General features: G+C 36.3%; 5 protein-coding genes across 8 annotated transcripts; 2 read left to right on the plus strand and 3 right to left on the minus strand.

Moving 5' to 3' along the window:
* Window positions 1-373: 373 nt before the first annotated feature.
* On the minus strand, window positions 374-3,490 carry prtp (pretaporter). 2 transcript variants are annotated; one of them, XM_043415449.1, is made up of 6 exons: window positions 3,235-3,490; window positions 2,823-3,016; window positions 2,276-2,425; window positions 2,083-2,191; window positions 1,721-2,008; window positions 374-1,372 (listed from the first exon to the last, which is right to left on the minus strand). In XM_043415449.1, the coding sequence occupies exons 2-6, from the start codon at window positions 2,972-2,974 to the stop codon at window positions 911-913; spliced, it is 1,161 nt and encodes a 386-aa protein (XP_043271384.1). In that variant the 5' UTR covers window positions 2,975-3,016; window positions 3,235-3,490; the 3' UTR covers window positions 374-910. The 2 variants fall into 2 exon arrangements, with proteins under 2 accessions (XP_043271384.1, XP_043271385.1); XM_043415450.1 differs by lacking the exon at window positions 3,235-3,490 and having other exon boundaries at window positions 2,276-2,541; window positions 2,823-2,964.
* A 241-nt stretch (window positions 3,491-3,731) lies between these two features.
* Window positions 3,732-4,877, plus strand: LOC122408592 (MICOS complex subunit Mic10-like). The gene is made up of 3 exons (XM_043415456.1): window positions 3,732-3,969; window positions 4,061-4,108; window positions 4,477-4,877. The coding sequence occupies exons 1-3, from the start codon at window positions 3,894-3,896 to the stop codon at window positions 4,608-4,610; spliced, it is 258 nt and encodes an 85-aa protein (XP_043271391.1). The 5' UTR covers window positions 3,732-3,893; the 3' UTR covers window positions 4,611-4,877.
* A 41-nt stretch (window positions 4,878-4,918) lies between these two features.
* LOC122408586 (proline-, glutamic acid- and leucine-rich protein 1) lies at window positions 4,919-8,204 on the minus strand. Its single transcript, XM_043415445.1, has 7 exons — window positions 7,965-8,204; window positions 7,450-7,848; window positions 7,013-7,359; window positions 6,745-6,924; window positions 6,382-6,646; window positions 6,100-6,300; window positions 4,919-5,971 (listed from the first exon to the last, which is right to left on the minus strand). The coding sequence occupies exons 1-7, from the start codon at window positions 8,064-8,066 to the stop codon at window positions 5,021-5,023; spliced, it is 2,445 nt and encodes an 814-aa protein (XP_043271380.1). The 5' UTR covers window positions 8,067-8,204; the 3' UTR covers window positions 4,919-5,020.
* A 91-nt stretch (window positions 8,205-8,295) lies between these two features.
* Pex14 (peroxin 14) lies at window positions 8,296-9,890 on the plus strand. The gene is made up of 4 exons (XM_043415451.1): window positions 8,296-8,498; window positions 8,683-9,006; window positions 9,141-9,376; window positions 9,465-9,890. The coding sequence occupies exons 1-4, from the start codon at window positions 8,448-8,450 to the stop codon at window positions 9,634-9,636; spliced, it is 783 nt and encodes a 260-aa protein (XP_043271386.1). The 5' UTR covers window positions 8,296-8,447; the 3' UTR covers window positions 9,637-9,890.
* On the minus strand, window positions 9,696-14,245 carry Dd (CTD nuclear envelope phosphatase 1-like protein dullard). 3 transcript variants are annotated; one of them, XM_043415454.1, is made up of 5 exons: window positions 13,564-14,245; window positions 12,990-13,056; window positions 12,397-12,598; window positions 11,915-12,132; window positions 9,696-11,728 (listed from the first exon to the last, which is right to left on the minus strand). In XM_043415454.1, exons 1-5 carry the CDS (start codon window positions 13,651-13,653, stop codon window positions 11,583-11,585), a joined length of 723 nt encoding a protein of 240 aa, XP_043271389.1. In that variant the 5' UTR covers window positions 13,654-14,245; the 3' UTR covers window positions 9,696-11,582. The 3 variants fall into 3 exon arrangements, with proteins under 3 accessions (XP_043271389.1, XP_043271388.1, XP_043271390.1); XM_043415453.1 differs by having other exon boundaries at window positions 13,555-14,245; XM_043415455.1 differs by lacking the exon at window positions 13,564-14,245 and adding an exon at window positions 13,149-13,302.
* Between the last annotated feature and the right edge of the window lie 371 nt (window positions 14,246-14,616).

Consider the following 14,616-nt stretch of genomic DNA (forward strand, 5'->3'; position numbering starts at 1 on the left):
TCTATCCCGTCTTGCCCCCCATAAACCGTTTTGCCCCACTCTCTTATGCGCGCAGCATGAGCTATATAGTTGCGCTATGCATTCTTTTTTTCTTCAATCTTTCTCATGTTTTAGATATACAGCTACAATTAATATCGCATCGATCCCGAACGATTGAGGAAGAAATATATTGAAGACGTTCAAATTTTTACAACTCGAATCTCTCCTCTCTCTCGATTTTGATATCAAATTTGTTTTTTACTTTCATCATTTATTTGTCAAAGGTAATGATAATTTGAATGAAAAATTAATTATCTAACATTGTTCAAATCTTTTTTCAAACTCCAAGTTGCAATGATTTTGGTAGGTAAATAAATAAAATATGCCAAAAAAATTATTTCACAGAAATGCACATGTATATAATTTCTTAATTTTCAATTGTTTCCAATGACAAAATTCGATGACTACAAGATTTACAACTACGATATATTGATATAAATTTGTGACAAAAGATAAAGTCGTAAAGGGTTAGGAGATGTTACGAACAACTTTCCTACAGATGTAATCCACTCTTGTTATAAGTAGACCGTTGTACATCAATAAAGGAGCAATGACATTTGAAAACAAAAAGTGGAAGCAGCGCGATAGAACAATAAAGAAGCTTTGTAACAAAACATTATTGAAGAATTATCAAGTCTTCCCCACAAGTAGTTTGTTCAAATTCATTCGGTAATGGTAATTAGAAAAATAAACTCGTCCGGCTCTGTTTTCAAGAAGAACCAACATTTATCAGAGGTAATCAGAGATCGTCGGGATGAAAAAAGAATTTATTTTAAAAATTGTCAAGGCTCTTAAACTAACTTGTTCTTTCAACAGTACATACCGATAAATAATATCGAAGTTGATATAAAAATATGAAAAATTCCAAAAATCACAGTTCGTCATGGGATTTGAGATGATTATTAACAAATTCGTAGAGATCTTCGAGAGCGCGCGAACCATTGTATTCAGCGATTTTGTGTCCATCACGATAAAGGAAAAGTGTTGGAAAACCATCGACTTCTTGTTCATCACAAAGTTTCTTGCTCGTCGCCAAGGTACAATCGACTTTAACTATGTGAACGTTCTCGCTGTTTGTAAATTTTTTCCCAAGCTCTTCCCACGTAGGCGCAAGGCGCTTGCAATGACCGCACCATGGCGCGAAAAATTCAATAAATGTCACGCCTTTCTCGATTCCATGCTCAAAATTATCACCCGTCAGTGTCAACACCGATTGAACACTGTCCTCCGGATCCTCCGTTTTTCCTCCCTCTTTTCCATCGTTCGCTCGAAGCATTTTCTCAACGTACGCCTTCAATTCCTCGTGGCTACGTTGACCCGTGTATTTGTCAATCTATATTCAAGTTAAAAAACTATCAATCATTTTTTATCATATATTTTGTTTTCTATAAAATGAGAATCAATTCTCCTTTCCAAATCCTAAAAGCAAATTTTTTGACTCTACTCACAAATGACACATTTTTCGGAAATGTTAGTTCATTACCCAAAGACCCGTTGTTAACTTCATGCTCGTCTCATATCTGTTTCGGAACGTCTTTTGTTTTGGAGCCATTCAAATTAAATTAAACTGACAAAGAATATACTACATTGAGCCAAGGCAGAATAAGCTGAATTAATTAACTACCCTCAAATAATGAATACGAGAAGTATTTCGGTGCCAAGGGTTTAATATCAAACTGACCTTTTTGCCATCCTCGATCCAGAGCAACGTCGGATAGCCTTTGATATCAAATTGTTCACAAACGGAGCGATGTTGGGTGCAGTCGACTTTTCCTATACTAACAAATTTATCGTGACCAAGGCTTTGACCGAGGTCATCCCACGTTGGCGCTAATTTCTGGCAATGACCGCACCATGGGGCGTAAAATTTAACGAAATGATGACCAGAGGCTACGTGTTTGTCGAATGTATCTTCGGTCAACTCGACCAATCCGTTAACAGGTTCTGGAGCTGCAGGATTTTCACTTTCCTAAAAATATCAATAACTCTCATACTCTTTCAATGATAAGAGTTCAAGTTATTTTTGTAAAAATGTGCACATACCGCTGGAACACTGCCCAATTGTTCATTTATAAATGCGATCAAAGATGGTAAATCACGAGTTCTTCTGAACTTGATGCCCCCCTTTTCACCGACTTTGAAAAATTTCAATCTGCAATAGGGCCAATTTATCCTTTTTAATATTGATTTCAATTCATCAATATAATAATTTTCCTTTATTATAAAAATACTTTACGTCGGATATCCTGTAACATCGTGCTCCGAACAAAGGGCTACATCCGTGGTACAGTCAACTTTGGCAATTTTCACAAGACTGTCCTCTTCTTCGTTCAACATTTCAGCTAAAGTCTCCAATGTAGGGGCTAAGGTTTTGCAATGATCACACCTAAAAGATACGTTTTTTTGTTCCTAGTTCAGCAATGGTTTTTTTGTAATTCTACCAACAGTATAGTTTTGAAATTTATACACGCCCACTATGCGTTAAAACCATTTTGATCTACTCTGAAAAAGTAAATTAGTCAGAACATATGCATTCTGTATTGCGATGGTAAGTTCTTATCATATCCAGTTTCATGTCTATGGGTGTTTTCTGATAAAGAATGCACACCTAGATATCTAGGAATCGCTCAATTCCAGAAGGCCATTTTTGGTATAAACAATTCTTGAAATAAAATTATATGTGATACGATAAGAATTTTTTTTTGTTTCTCATGTATTTTTTGTCTATTGGAAAACAAAATATGTATATGTGAGCTCAAAATATTAAACATGGATGTACTCACCAGGGTGCATAAAACATTATGAAGTGGTTTTTCTTTGCAATTTCAATGGGAAACGTCTCCTCCGTATATTTGACGGTATTAGGATATTCGTCTACACTTGCATTGATTCCCATGAGGGAAATGGCAGACAAAAATACTATCACAGACAACATTGTCAATGCTCTTTGAGTATGAAAAAATAAATGTAGCAGGTCCTGAAAAAAAAAGTCGTTATAATAAACATGAACACTACAGGAATAACGAATACTCAAATCTGAACAAAATCGCGTCGAAATAGATGCGAATGAGGCATATTTTCGAACTGGTATTGCACGACGAACGCCATACTCCGATCGCATACGATTTGTAAAAACTTGCAAATCATTTGCCGGCATATTTACAATTAATCACTTGTTTAATAAATAACAATTACCTTGTCAAAATATTCCTGGACGTCAGATTACACTGAAAGAGCAGGGCCGGCTTGTACAAATATTAATCTACAGCTTTATGCTAAAGTATATGATGACGGAAGATACGGGAGAAATGAAAGAAGAACGCTCCTTGATCGTGATGGAATATTGAAAATAAAAATTATTTGACGATGCTAGCCCCCAAGAGAGCAAAGCAACACTGAATACTGAAAATCTGAAAATAAGTTTACGCATATATGTGAAAGAAGTCAACGGCAACAAACAGGATTTGTGAAGTTGCGAAGAGTTGATTTCTGGAAAAATTTGGTGTATAGGTAGCGCCACTTGTCAATAATGTGACGGCGCGGACGTCGCAAACGGCGGCAAAATTAACAAAATTCTTCGTTTCTCGCTCGCTATATGATGATGGGCGCTTGTTAGAGAAAACTTTTATATAATTGGTTGATCAATTAGTTTGTGACAATTTCTTTCGGAAAAGAGATTGTTTAGTTTTTTTCTCACCATTTTTTCTCGTGGTCCAATATCATCGGGTCGCCGTTGCCCCCGACTTGCCCTCTTGTCAAATCGATCGATGATTCGAGCAAAAAGCGACGAACCTAGTAGCCACGCATGACGTAACTGCTTGCTCTCTTCGTCAACTTGCTTTCGGCTGAAAAAAATGGCAGGCGTTTGGGCTGAAGACGAAATTGGACGAAAATGGGACCGATGCTTCACCGACGCAGTCTTGAAAATGGGTAATTCATAATATCATATTGATTCGTGGTGTGCTCGCATGATTTAATATAGAATTGACGTGAACCTTCATTGATGTTTTGACGTTTTCAGGCGGCGGTATTTTCCTCGGTTCTGTTTTTTCTCTTCTATTCTTCAGACGTGAGTGTGAATCTTTCTTTCATCATTTATATGAAATCTAATCTTTAAAATGGGCTTACTCCTTTCAAAAGTTATAAGTGACAAGCGTCCTTGCGCGCAAAAAAAAAATTCAATAACAACATAACCTCTCCCGCGTTATAACATCTGACTCAACTCTACCAACGAGATCTCTCATTCATATGAGCTCTAAAGCGTGTAGATTCAAGTGCTTAAGTGAAAAATAAATAATTAATCCATTTTCTGTGCTCAAGTTTCCATAAAAAAAGGTGTATAAATTTTGGTGTAAAAAAATATTGTTTGAATTTCCGTAAATTCATAAATAATTCCAAGATGTTGTATGATTTATGTATCTTCCATTGGTATTTCAGGTAAATGGCCGATAATAACTGGCGCTGGTTTTGGTCTAGGAATGGCATATTCGAATTGTGAAAAAGATATCAATGCCACGCTAATACAATCTAAGCCACAAGCACGTAAATGCGACGATGCTAAAAAATCATAATGTAGTGGAAAAAAGAAAGATCAAAAGAGGGAAAAAAGAAACGAATATGTTGGAGCAGCAGGCTGTAGAACAGACTGGGCAGCTGCGCCAAATCTAGTTGAATTTGTAAAATTATGGCAACAATAATGGAAAAAAAAACGAAAAAAGAAAAACATCACTATTGCTGTAATAATAAAATTCGTACAGTGTATATAAATATATATTTATTATTACTAAACTGTAAATTAAGCTTCGACGAAACAAATAAAAACCGATTGTAACATGTTATATTGCTCAGTACAAGGGAAAACAAAACGATAAACACGCCATTTATTCTTGGCAAAAAACAAAAATGCAATTTTTATTGCTATCAGGGAGGAAGAAACGCGTCACATAAAGTAAATAAAAATACATTGTTTTTCTTTCTCAATTTACGAATCCTTCAATTCGTCACAAAACAAATTTAGCATAGCTTCGTCCTCGAAATAATCACCGAGTGATTTGGAGTCGTCGGTCAATTTTTTTTCATTATCATTCGGCGAATTGTTATCCGAAGACTCACCCGAGTTTCTCATATTGTCCTCGTCTCTTTGAATTTCTCGAAGAGTCAGATACGAGGGTTCATTTTCGCTTCTTGACGAATCGTCGTTTTCTCGAGTATGTTCCGTCGTGTATTTGCCCAATGCACTTTTCCGTGGTGACGCCTGAGTAGTCAATCGAACTTGTTCATGCGAGACGTTTGTGTCATCTTTGAGAGGACTCGTAATAATAATTTCGTCCTCGCTTGTGTCCATGAGCTCGCTAGGGTCAATGTAGCCGATTTTTATTTGTTTACTCGGTGTAGGACCGTCAAGAATCTCCGAAATTCCGTTCGCAGCCTCGTCCGACTTTTCAGTCTGGGATGCATTTTTGAGTAGCGTTTTATTTTCCTGTGCTTGTTCTGTCGTTACGCTCTCATTCCTCACCTCTCTAAATCTCTCCCATACGGTATTGTCAACCTGAACAACACCGTTTTGTTCGTTCATCTGTTGTTCAGGTGTCGGACGACTCCAATGAATTCCTAGCTGTTTTTCGTTCGGTTCCACGGCTTTTTGCGTCGGAATTTGTAAACTCGGACAACTCGGATGCGCAATTTTCTCAATTTCCGCAATCACAAGTTTAGCTTCTTGGACTATCGTTGAATCCATGTCTCTCAAAGCCATGCCAAATATCTCAATAGAGTATTGAGTTGGCGGTGGGGTCGAAGGATGAGGATGCAACTGAATCGCTCGCAGTACGCGTAAAAGATGAAAACGACACGCACTGTCTTCCTCGTAGAAATTTTCCTCGTGTTTACCCAGGTAATAGTCGTACAATAGTGGAACAATCATGTTTTGTGTAGTCTAAAAATAATTAACAAATTCAAAATGTATATTTATGCGATTGCCTGTGAATGTATGCGAATGTTCGAATTTTATTCTCCTTATATATGATCTGTCCGATAGAAACATAATTTAGCAATAAAGCTTACTTTGTAGAACGATTGTTTGAGAGAGCCATTAGCATTGTGAAAAATATTTTCCAAAGCTTGCAGTGCTTTTTCACACAAATCAGCGCGTGAACATGAATCTTTTTTAACGGAAACTGCGTTACCCAAAGTCGCGCTATTCTCGTACTGGCTGTCTTTGTATCGCTTCAGAGCTCTTTTCGAAAGATTCTGCGTCTTTTGGACCTAGAAAATTAACACATCAGTTATTGTTGATTCCTTGTATAGCTTAAATAAGGGTCTCTAGGTTTAGCTAGATAAAGTTACCGTCAGCAAGACTCGTTTTTTTTCAGGAGTGATGTCCTTTAAAATATTAATCAAAAAGTCGTCTGCTACAAGTTCAATTCCCGCAAGTATGCCAAGGCAAGACGACCACGTTGCTAAACTTTTATAAACAGCGATTCTCAGATTTTTGAATGGTTTTCCACTTCCAATGGTAGTTTTACTCTCACCAACTTGTTCAGTCCATTTTAAAGTTTGCTGGTAAAGTTGGAGTACCGTCATGGCAAATGGCATCAACTGATTTTGGAACCTGTAACATTTTTTAAAATTATTTTCTTCTGAATTTTTTCACTCAAATTCAACTCTTTATCTCGTATGTCAATACAATTTTTAAAAACCTGAACGAACCCTTCGATAAACGCGTCTAGGACTCTGAACAAGCTGACGTGTAAACTCGGTAAAACGAAGTGGAGCATTTGTTTTTTGAACGAATCACCGTTCCTCAAACTCAAGGGTGTAACGGCCAAACCTCGGCATAAAACTTGTAAAATGTTATTTGGAATGACCGAATTTTTCCCCGAGCAACCTCTAAAATTTTCATCATCTTTTCAATTAATTCATAGAATTCTTATGAATGGATCTTATCATGGGATTCATTGTTCTGTGCAACACTTACCTGAGCATGGTCGACAAATAAACACATAAATTAGCAAATCTCTTTTCGAGAGATTGATAATATTCTATAATATTGTCCTCAGGAATACTTGGGAGATCAAGTTTCTCCCAAACATCATGATTTTCAAGTTCCACCAAGCCAGCGAAAAGATCATCCATTATCGCATGGAGACTGTTGCAAAGTAACGCTTGATCATAAACCCAACCTGTATAAGTTGGTTTAAAAGCTGGCGGCTTGAAAGAACGTTCGCCGACTCTGGCTAATAGAGCGTAACAATTTGCCCCGGCCTCAACCAAATTTCTTTCATCAGCATCGATCAATGATAGAATCATTCTTTTGATCGTGGCCTGGAAAGCATTGGTTAGAATTTTTTTTGTCAACGATTCAACTTAATTTATTTACAAACAGGTTGGAAGATGTTAATTTTCTATTATTACCTGTAACCGTTCGCTCGGTTCTTTGTAATGACAAAGAATTGTTGCTACTACAAACAAAGCAGCTCCACATTTTTTCTGTGATTGTTGATTGGCAATTGTATTTAAAAGTTGCTTGACTGTTTGCATAGAAACAGTTTTGTGCAATTCTGGAACATCTTTGCACCTGACGATCAAAGAGGCAAGAACTTTACAGGCCAATGTGATTTCTCGGGCACCATTTTGAGCATCTTCAAGAACAAGACTGGCTTTGGCCATCCAGAGCATGGCGTATTTGGTGAGTATCTCTTTCGAACATTTTGGCAGAATATAAGTCAAAATATTGAGACCATCGTGACGCGTACCCGATTGATTCAATCGGGAATTAATGTGTGAAATTATGGCATTTTGCAAAGTATTAACCTACGGCAAATAAATCATTTAATTAATTAGGAGTAAACTGAATTGGTTTTATCCATTTTCGAATTGAGAGCCGTTAAAAAAACGGGCACTTCGAGGTTATCAAATAATTTACTCACTTCTTCGTCGGTGGATGGTAAATCGTCATGTATGGACAGTAAATTTTCCAAAAAAATATCATATTGTTTGTCTTCGGAATCGATGGCATTTATCAAATCCATCGTTAGTGCGCGATTTTCAGTACAGATTGGCCGCTGCTCTTCTTCCCTTTAAATTTGATCATACACTCTTGGGAACCGCGTGAGATTTTTTCGAGTTGACAAACACCACGTGTTCGAAGAAGCAGTAGGACGGTTTTGCAGAACAGGAAAAGAGTGTGAATAATTGGATAGTTATTTTCACGGACTTGTGAAGAAGTTACGACTCCGGTATTACAGACTGGAAATTCAGGGTGCTGTCAAAAAGCAATACATTTGTTGCTTCCTCCTCGAAAGAAAAAAAATATGAATTGAACATTGAACCCCTGCCGGTCGACGCACAATTGTGCCATCCGACGAACATCCACATATACATTGTTTTTAGAATTGTTATCATTTATTAGAATGGCAGAACACGAAGTGAAAGACAATAACCTCTTGGATCGAGAAAAACTAGTGAGTATACGTCAAAAAATTTTTTTTCATTAAAAAATCCTGCAATTAATCTCGGAGTTCAAAGTTCAATTTTTCTCACTCACGTATATGTATAAAATGATTAAGTTGAAAATCAATTATAACCATTATTACCAATGTCGGAGCATGAAAGAATATTTAAGATGAAAAACTAATATTTAAACAGGTTGATACAGCTGTTAAATTTTTGAAAAATCCCAAAGTATCCAACAGTCCATTAAAAACGAAACAAGAATTTCTTAGGAGAAAAGGTTTGACGGAAGAAGAAATAACGAGAGCTTGCGAGCTAGCAGGAAGTTTTGTGAAAAATGACCACAATCTTCTATCCCTTCCCAATGAGCATACATCAATTCCCATGCCACAGAGCCAAATTTATCCGTACTATCATCAACAAGTCTTCCAGCCTACTCTATTCACCAAGATCAAAGATGCTTTCAATGTTGCTGCATTGGTGGGAACAACGATCTACTGCGTCTACTGGTTTTACAAGGTTACGTTCATAAATCATGGGAGATAACGAGCAAGAAGACAATTGAAAAAAATAATTAATTTTACATTTTATTGATAGAGAAAAAAAACAAATTGAATTTTCACTTCACATTGTACTATTGTCTCATTTCACAGAGGTTCATTGAGCCGTTCTTTTTTGAAAGAAAAAAAAAAGATACCATTCAAGATTCGGTAACAGAACTCGACAAAACTATACAAAATACTATGAAAGAAATGAAACAATCCATCACCCAAATCGAAGCAAGTGTCAAGCAAGTTTCACAGAGACAATCTGCAGATTCTTGTATTCCCATTTTGGTTCAGGAGTTGAAACAGGATCTAGCTAGTCTTAAAGGACTTTTACTAGCCAGGTGTGTTCTTACGTGTCTCCTAATATTAAACAAAGCGATTATTAAATTTGCATGTTAATGAAAATCCAAAAATGCATTTTTTTTGTAGAAAGCAATTTCCAAGTGCTCCACAGTCAATACCAGCATGGCAATTGGATACATCGAGTCAAAGTCATCAAGGAAAGTCAACGGAAAGGGAGGATGACGCAGGTAGTGGAAGCAGCACGAACAATTCGGATAGTTCTCTAGAAATGATCCGTGAGGATCGTCCTAAAGAATAAACACTCTCAGTGAGGTATCTAAGATAAATAATTTTGAGAATAGAAAAAAAGTCTTCATCTATTTGTCATTAGTTTTTATTTCCATGGAGATATGGTTGAATCTTTTTTTTTATTTAAAAGGGGTATTTGTGTACTTTTTGAGAGATCGCATTTTCTGTCAATTTGAATTGCCTGTCGTCACACGGCAGTGAAAACGAAGGGATTGCGAAGAGTTGAACATTTACCTGTTTTTAATAAAACGATTTCATACTGTACTTTGTGTCATATTCGTGTCACCGCTTTTCTCTTTTATATGACAATGCTTCAAGCCAAATATACCATTTTTGCTGCTATATTGCGCGTTTGATTCCTATTTATTTGAATGAATTCATTAAATGCTGTATATAACTCTGAAATATTGAAAGAACGACCAATTTATTTGTCAGAAATATTGGTCGAGAAACAAGCACATATTTTGTATTTCCACTGGAAAATTTATTTTATTATTTTGTTTTGCCATCGGAGAATAATTAGAAGATGCTAAAATCTTGTGCATCTCCAAACTGTTTTATCTTATCATCGATTCCTAATTTATCTTCGTATCCGAGAAATTATTCATACAAATCCATACATACGTATGTGCATATATACATGTATATATTAGTATATATATATATATATACGCATGCATATATACTACATATATCCGTTCTAACGACGTGAACCTACGTGTCCCAATGTCAACGCATTCGCAGACAGAAAACAGTTGCCCCTTACAAACTAAACTTACATTGTTTTTTTTTTATCTCGTCTAATATGTACAAACCACGTAAATATTTCAAAGTTTCACTGTTCTTTATCTCTTTTTTTTCTCGTATATTTTATTTATATGAGATGAACGCATCAGCTGAAAGAGCAATTATTTACGGTCGTTTGTTTGTATAATTAACGTTCCACACGAAACGAATTTATTTCATTTTTCTCAGAGACTCGATTTGTTTTCAATTGAACTTTCTTCTTTTTTTTTTCATATGTTTCTTCCAATTCAGCTATAACAAGAAACGAAATTATGATCTGCTTTGCTTCTTTTTGTCTCTTGTTGTGTCCTTATGTTTTTCCTTTATCGTCTTGTTTTTTTACTCTTTTTTTTCGTAATATTTATTAATACTCTTTATTAAACATAAATTGTGACTTCTGCCTCACTGATACAGTGAGTTACAGCAAAGTCCGCTGCATATTGTGACTTAGTATCTTCATTTCTAATGATCCCAGGTCGATATCGTATGATACAACGCAAGTATAACATTTCGGGAAACAGCGACGAGATTTTTGCACATTAGCGACCTCGAGGATGATAGGAGCAGGAAAACGCATCTAACTATAATGAATGACAAAAGAAATAAAGATGAAGTAAGGGGAAGAGAAAAGTAAGAGAATAGAAGCAACAGAGATTTGACACAGACTTTGATAAATTCTCATAACTCATAATTAAATGTTTCGATTTGAATATCCGACCGATGCACGATTTCCCAAGAGTATAATAATGGTAGGTAGCACTGATTATGTACAATAGATCTAAATTGTTTTTTTTTCCGAGCGTAAAAAATGAAGAAAATATAAAATAATTACAAAAAAGCGAGGATTCGATCCTAGGATGTTTTGTGCTGACGTAACTGTAGCCTTTGAGGTCCCGCTGATCAGTACATGCACTCGTTACGGTTTCACGAGTATAAAACAAAATCTAACTTCGATCTGCAATTCCGGGAGAGAAGGAGGGATTTTTCAATTTCATTTCATATCTCGTTTCTTTTCTTCTTTTTTTAAACGAATTTCACATGGGGTAGCTGTGTCTTAATGTTCATATTATTAATAACGGTATTAACTCTAAGTTAGACACACTAAGCTGCTCGGCTCTTTGCGATCTGTCCGAAAGCTATTGAACGAATGAAATTTCAATGAGAACAAGGCTACCCGGTGTGGGGTAAGTGTAAATTTCTCGAAAGTACCGAGCGAACATCTTGCGTGAACCGGAGAGCGTCTAAGACTGGAAGCAAACTCAGCAAAGCCGTGTCACCCGCGTCACTGAACCACGATTTTATCGGTATGGCGTTGTCTGCAACAAACCATCATTTCATTCCATTTTCTCATCTTCAAGTAGAAAGTGTAAAAAAAAAAACAAATACATCATGGTAAAACAATATATGTCCAATAGAGATGTGAATCAATATACGTGAATGAACACGAATTAATAATCAAGTGAAGCAATGAAAAAAAAAAAAAAAATTATCAACGGCCTTACGTGGATATGCTCTGTAAGCTCCAGGACTATTGTCCAGTATGAAAACTGATGCCAGATCTGAGCAAATAGCAGCCAGGTCCTTTGTGTACGAACCCATTTCTGGTGTACAATGTTGTCGATAATATCTACGTCTCAATATTCCTCTGTTGTTGTCTAGTTTATCCGCCACCGCGGCACCATATATTTCCATGGATGCTGTGAAAACTACCAGCTCGTACCTGACAATAGGCATCAAATAGGCATAAGTTTGAGTGTTACCCATTTCTGCCGAATATCTATCAAACTAGAACTTTCTCGAAAATTTAATTTACTTTCTTTTTGCTAGAGGCCTCAAGAAAATTACACAATACTCTTTTAGATAGAATATCCCTCCTCGGACTAAAAATCATTGGCATATTGAACTTTGCTTGCCAAGAGAGCTTTCCTTTGCCAAATGCAAACATATTCTCTTTGGGTTTGGACAAAATATGTTGACAACGTACCATTGACTAACGATGTCCAAAAAGAAATCAACATGAGGTCTTTTATGGACAAAAAATCTAACCGGATGTCGGTCTATCGTCACTTTGAGAACAAAGTCAGGAGGTGTGCCAGGCCGAACTGTTGGCCTGGCTACTCCGTCGTGATGAGAATGGATCAGCGTCTCATCCAGATCTAATACCAGTACTTTTCTCTTGACTATACCTGCAAATTCAAGCAATAAATATTTTCAATGTACCCGTGCATTTTCTAACCTATTATAAATAAAATTATTCACTACTGTCTTATGTTATGAAACCCTAGTTTCGTTTTTGAAAAATTTTAAGTAAAATCCAACACTTAATTGCATTATAAAATTATACTACAACTGTATGAATAACATTATAATAATGAGAGCTAACTATTATGCCCTTTTCTTTCAATAGAGTTATTAAAAGTATACAAGACACTTGTATCGATTCATTAAAAAACCATAATTTTTAATAGGAATATTAATAAATTTTCAAATGCTTTATGAAATATATTCGGATATCCGTTTTCAAAGTGAAAAAATAATGGGTAGTGGAAAGTAGAAAAATCGTTTTGAGAGACTCACTCAGTCTATGCCTCGAAAGTGGAGACAATGGGAAGATTTCATATTTGACTGGTTGCATCTGTGAAATCTAAAACAAAATAAAACTCATAAAATAAACAAATTCACAAGTACACATTCTTCTTTTATAGATTTCGATATATCACAGTATCTATTGCGTACAAAGCTGGCTAATCGGTGAGAAAAAAAACATAAGTAGCACATTTCATTCGAGAAATAGTGATGAAAAAAGTAAAAGAAAGCGAATGGGAAACATCCGAAAAATGATACGGGTTTATGTGAAAAAATCCAGATGATAATTGAGTAATTTAGTCATTTTTGTGTCAGGACCGATTTGCGAGTTTCGGAAAAAATGCGGTCACCCAGAAGTGCCAACATCGATAAACAAGTTGACGCGAAACTAGAGTGCAAAGTCCGAAACAAAGCGAATTAAAACAAAAGAATAACCCGGGGACGAAACAATGAATTGATAAATGAATAATTGGAAAGAGAAGATAACGAAAAGGAGGCGAAAGAATTAATAAGCTCTCGCGCTAAGAGTCTACACAGGCGCGAAGCACCTACTTACGGCTCTAACCTGCTTCTTTAGTAGAAAGCAGACGCAGGTCCACACACGGGAAGCCATAAGGAGAAAAGCTCTCATTCCCATTTGCAATTGTTTCAGCATTATTGTCCTTATAATTTGTTATTTGGAGAACCGAGCCCAAATCCGGCTCCTCTTTACCGCCACTATTTGATTTTTCGGTCCAACACGGTCACACTTTTCTCGTTGGCTACTGATTTCTTTTCTTTTCATACACGGCTTCACGTCGTTTTTATTACACAAGCACAAAGCCCCGTGGTAAACAAACTATAGTCGTAATCTAACATGGATCGTCGACGTATAGTTGTCGTTTCTCCCTTCTTGCTTCTTTTTCCTCCCAGTGTGTTTTTTTTATCTTCCTCGAATATTCACGTATTCGTAATCGAAAGTGACCTAACGCGATTATTTTCGCGCGAACACATTGTCGTACACGTGCGTTTTTTTTTTATTACTATAAAGAGTACATTATGTGTCGAGTTTTCTTGAGAAACGGTTTATTAACGAGGGGTAGGGGGTGAACTACGCTGCTGGTTTTTTTACGTGCAAAGCCTACAAGTGCGCGAAATCTCGCTTTTCACGCACACCACAAACCCGCACCGACCGCCATCTTTCGCGCATCGACCCAATTTTTCTGTGCGCTCCTTGCATCGCGCATTATATCCCCTTTCAACCTCTCGTTTCGCCCGCCCAACTTCCCACCGCCCCCATCGCTAAAGAAAAACAGAAAAAAGTAAACGATTTTAGCTTGTAATGTTTTTAATCAAGCAGGTTGTACAATACGTTTTTTTGGTCGAACTGAACAAATTATCCAAAAATAAAATTCATGGGTATATTTCAGTATGTATATATATGGTGAACAAAAGCGCCGAATATAAGTTTTATAATCAAAGGATAAAGTTCTTCCCTATAACAATAATACTCAGGAACGAATAAAAAAAAACTGACATTTTAAAATCTTTTCAAATATAATTTTGAACGAAAATTCGCGCAGCTACGCAGCGGTGAGTCCGACATAATAGCAAGCGAGTGCTATTTTTCGTTTCCCAA

The sequence above is a fragment of the Venturia canescens genome, chromosome 3 (assembly GCF_019457755.1).
Source record: "Venturia canescens isolate UGA chromosome 3, ASM1945775v1, whole genome shotgun sequence".
Lineage (NCBI taxonomy): Eukaryota > Metazoa > Arthropoda > Insecta > Hymenoptera > Ichneumonidae > Venturia > Venturia canescens.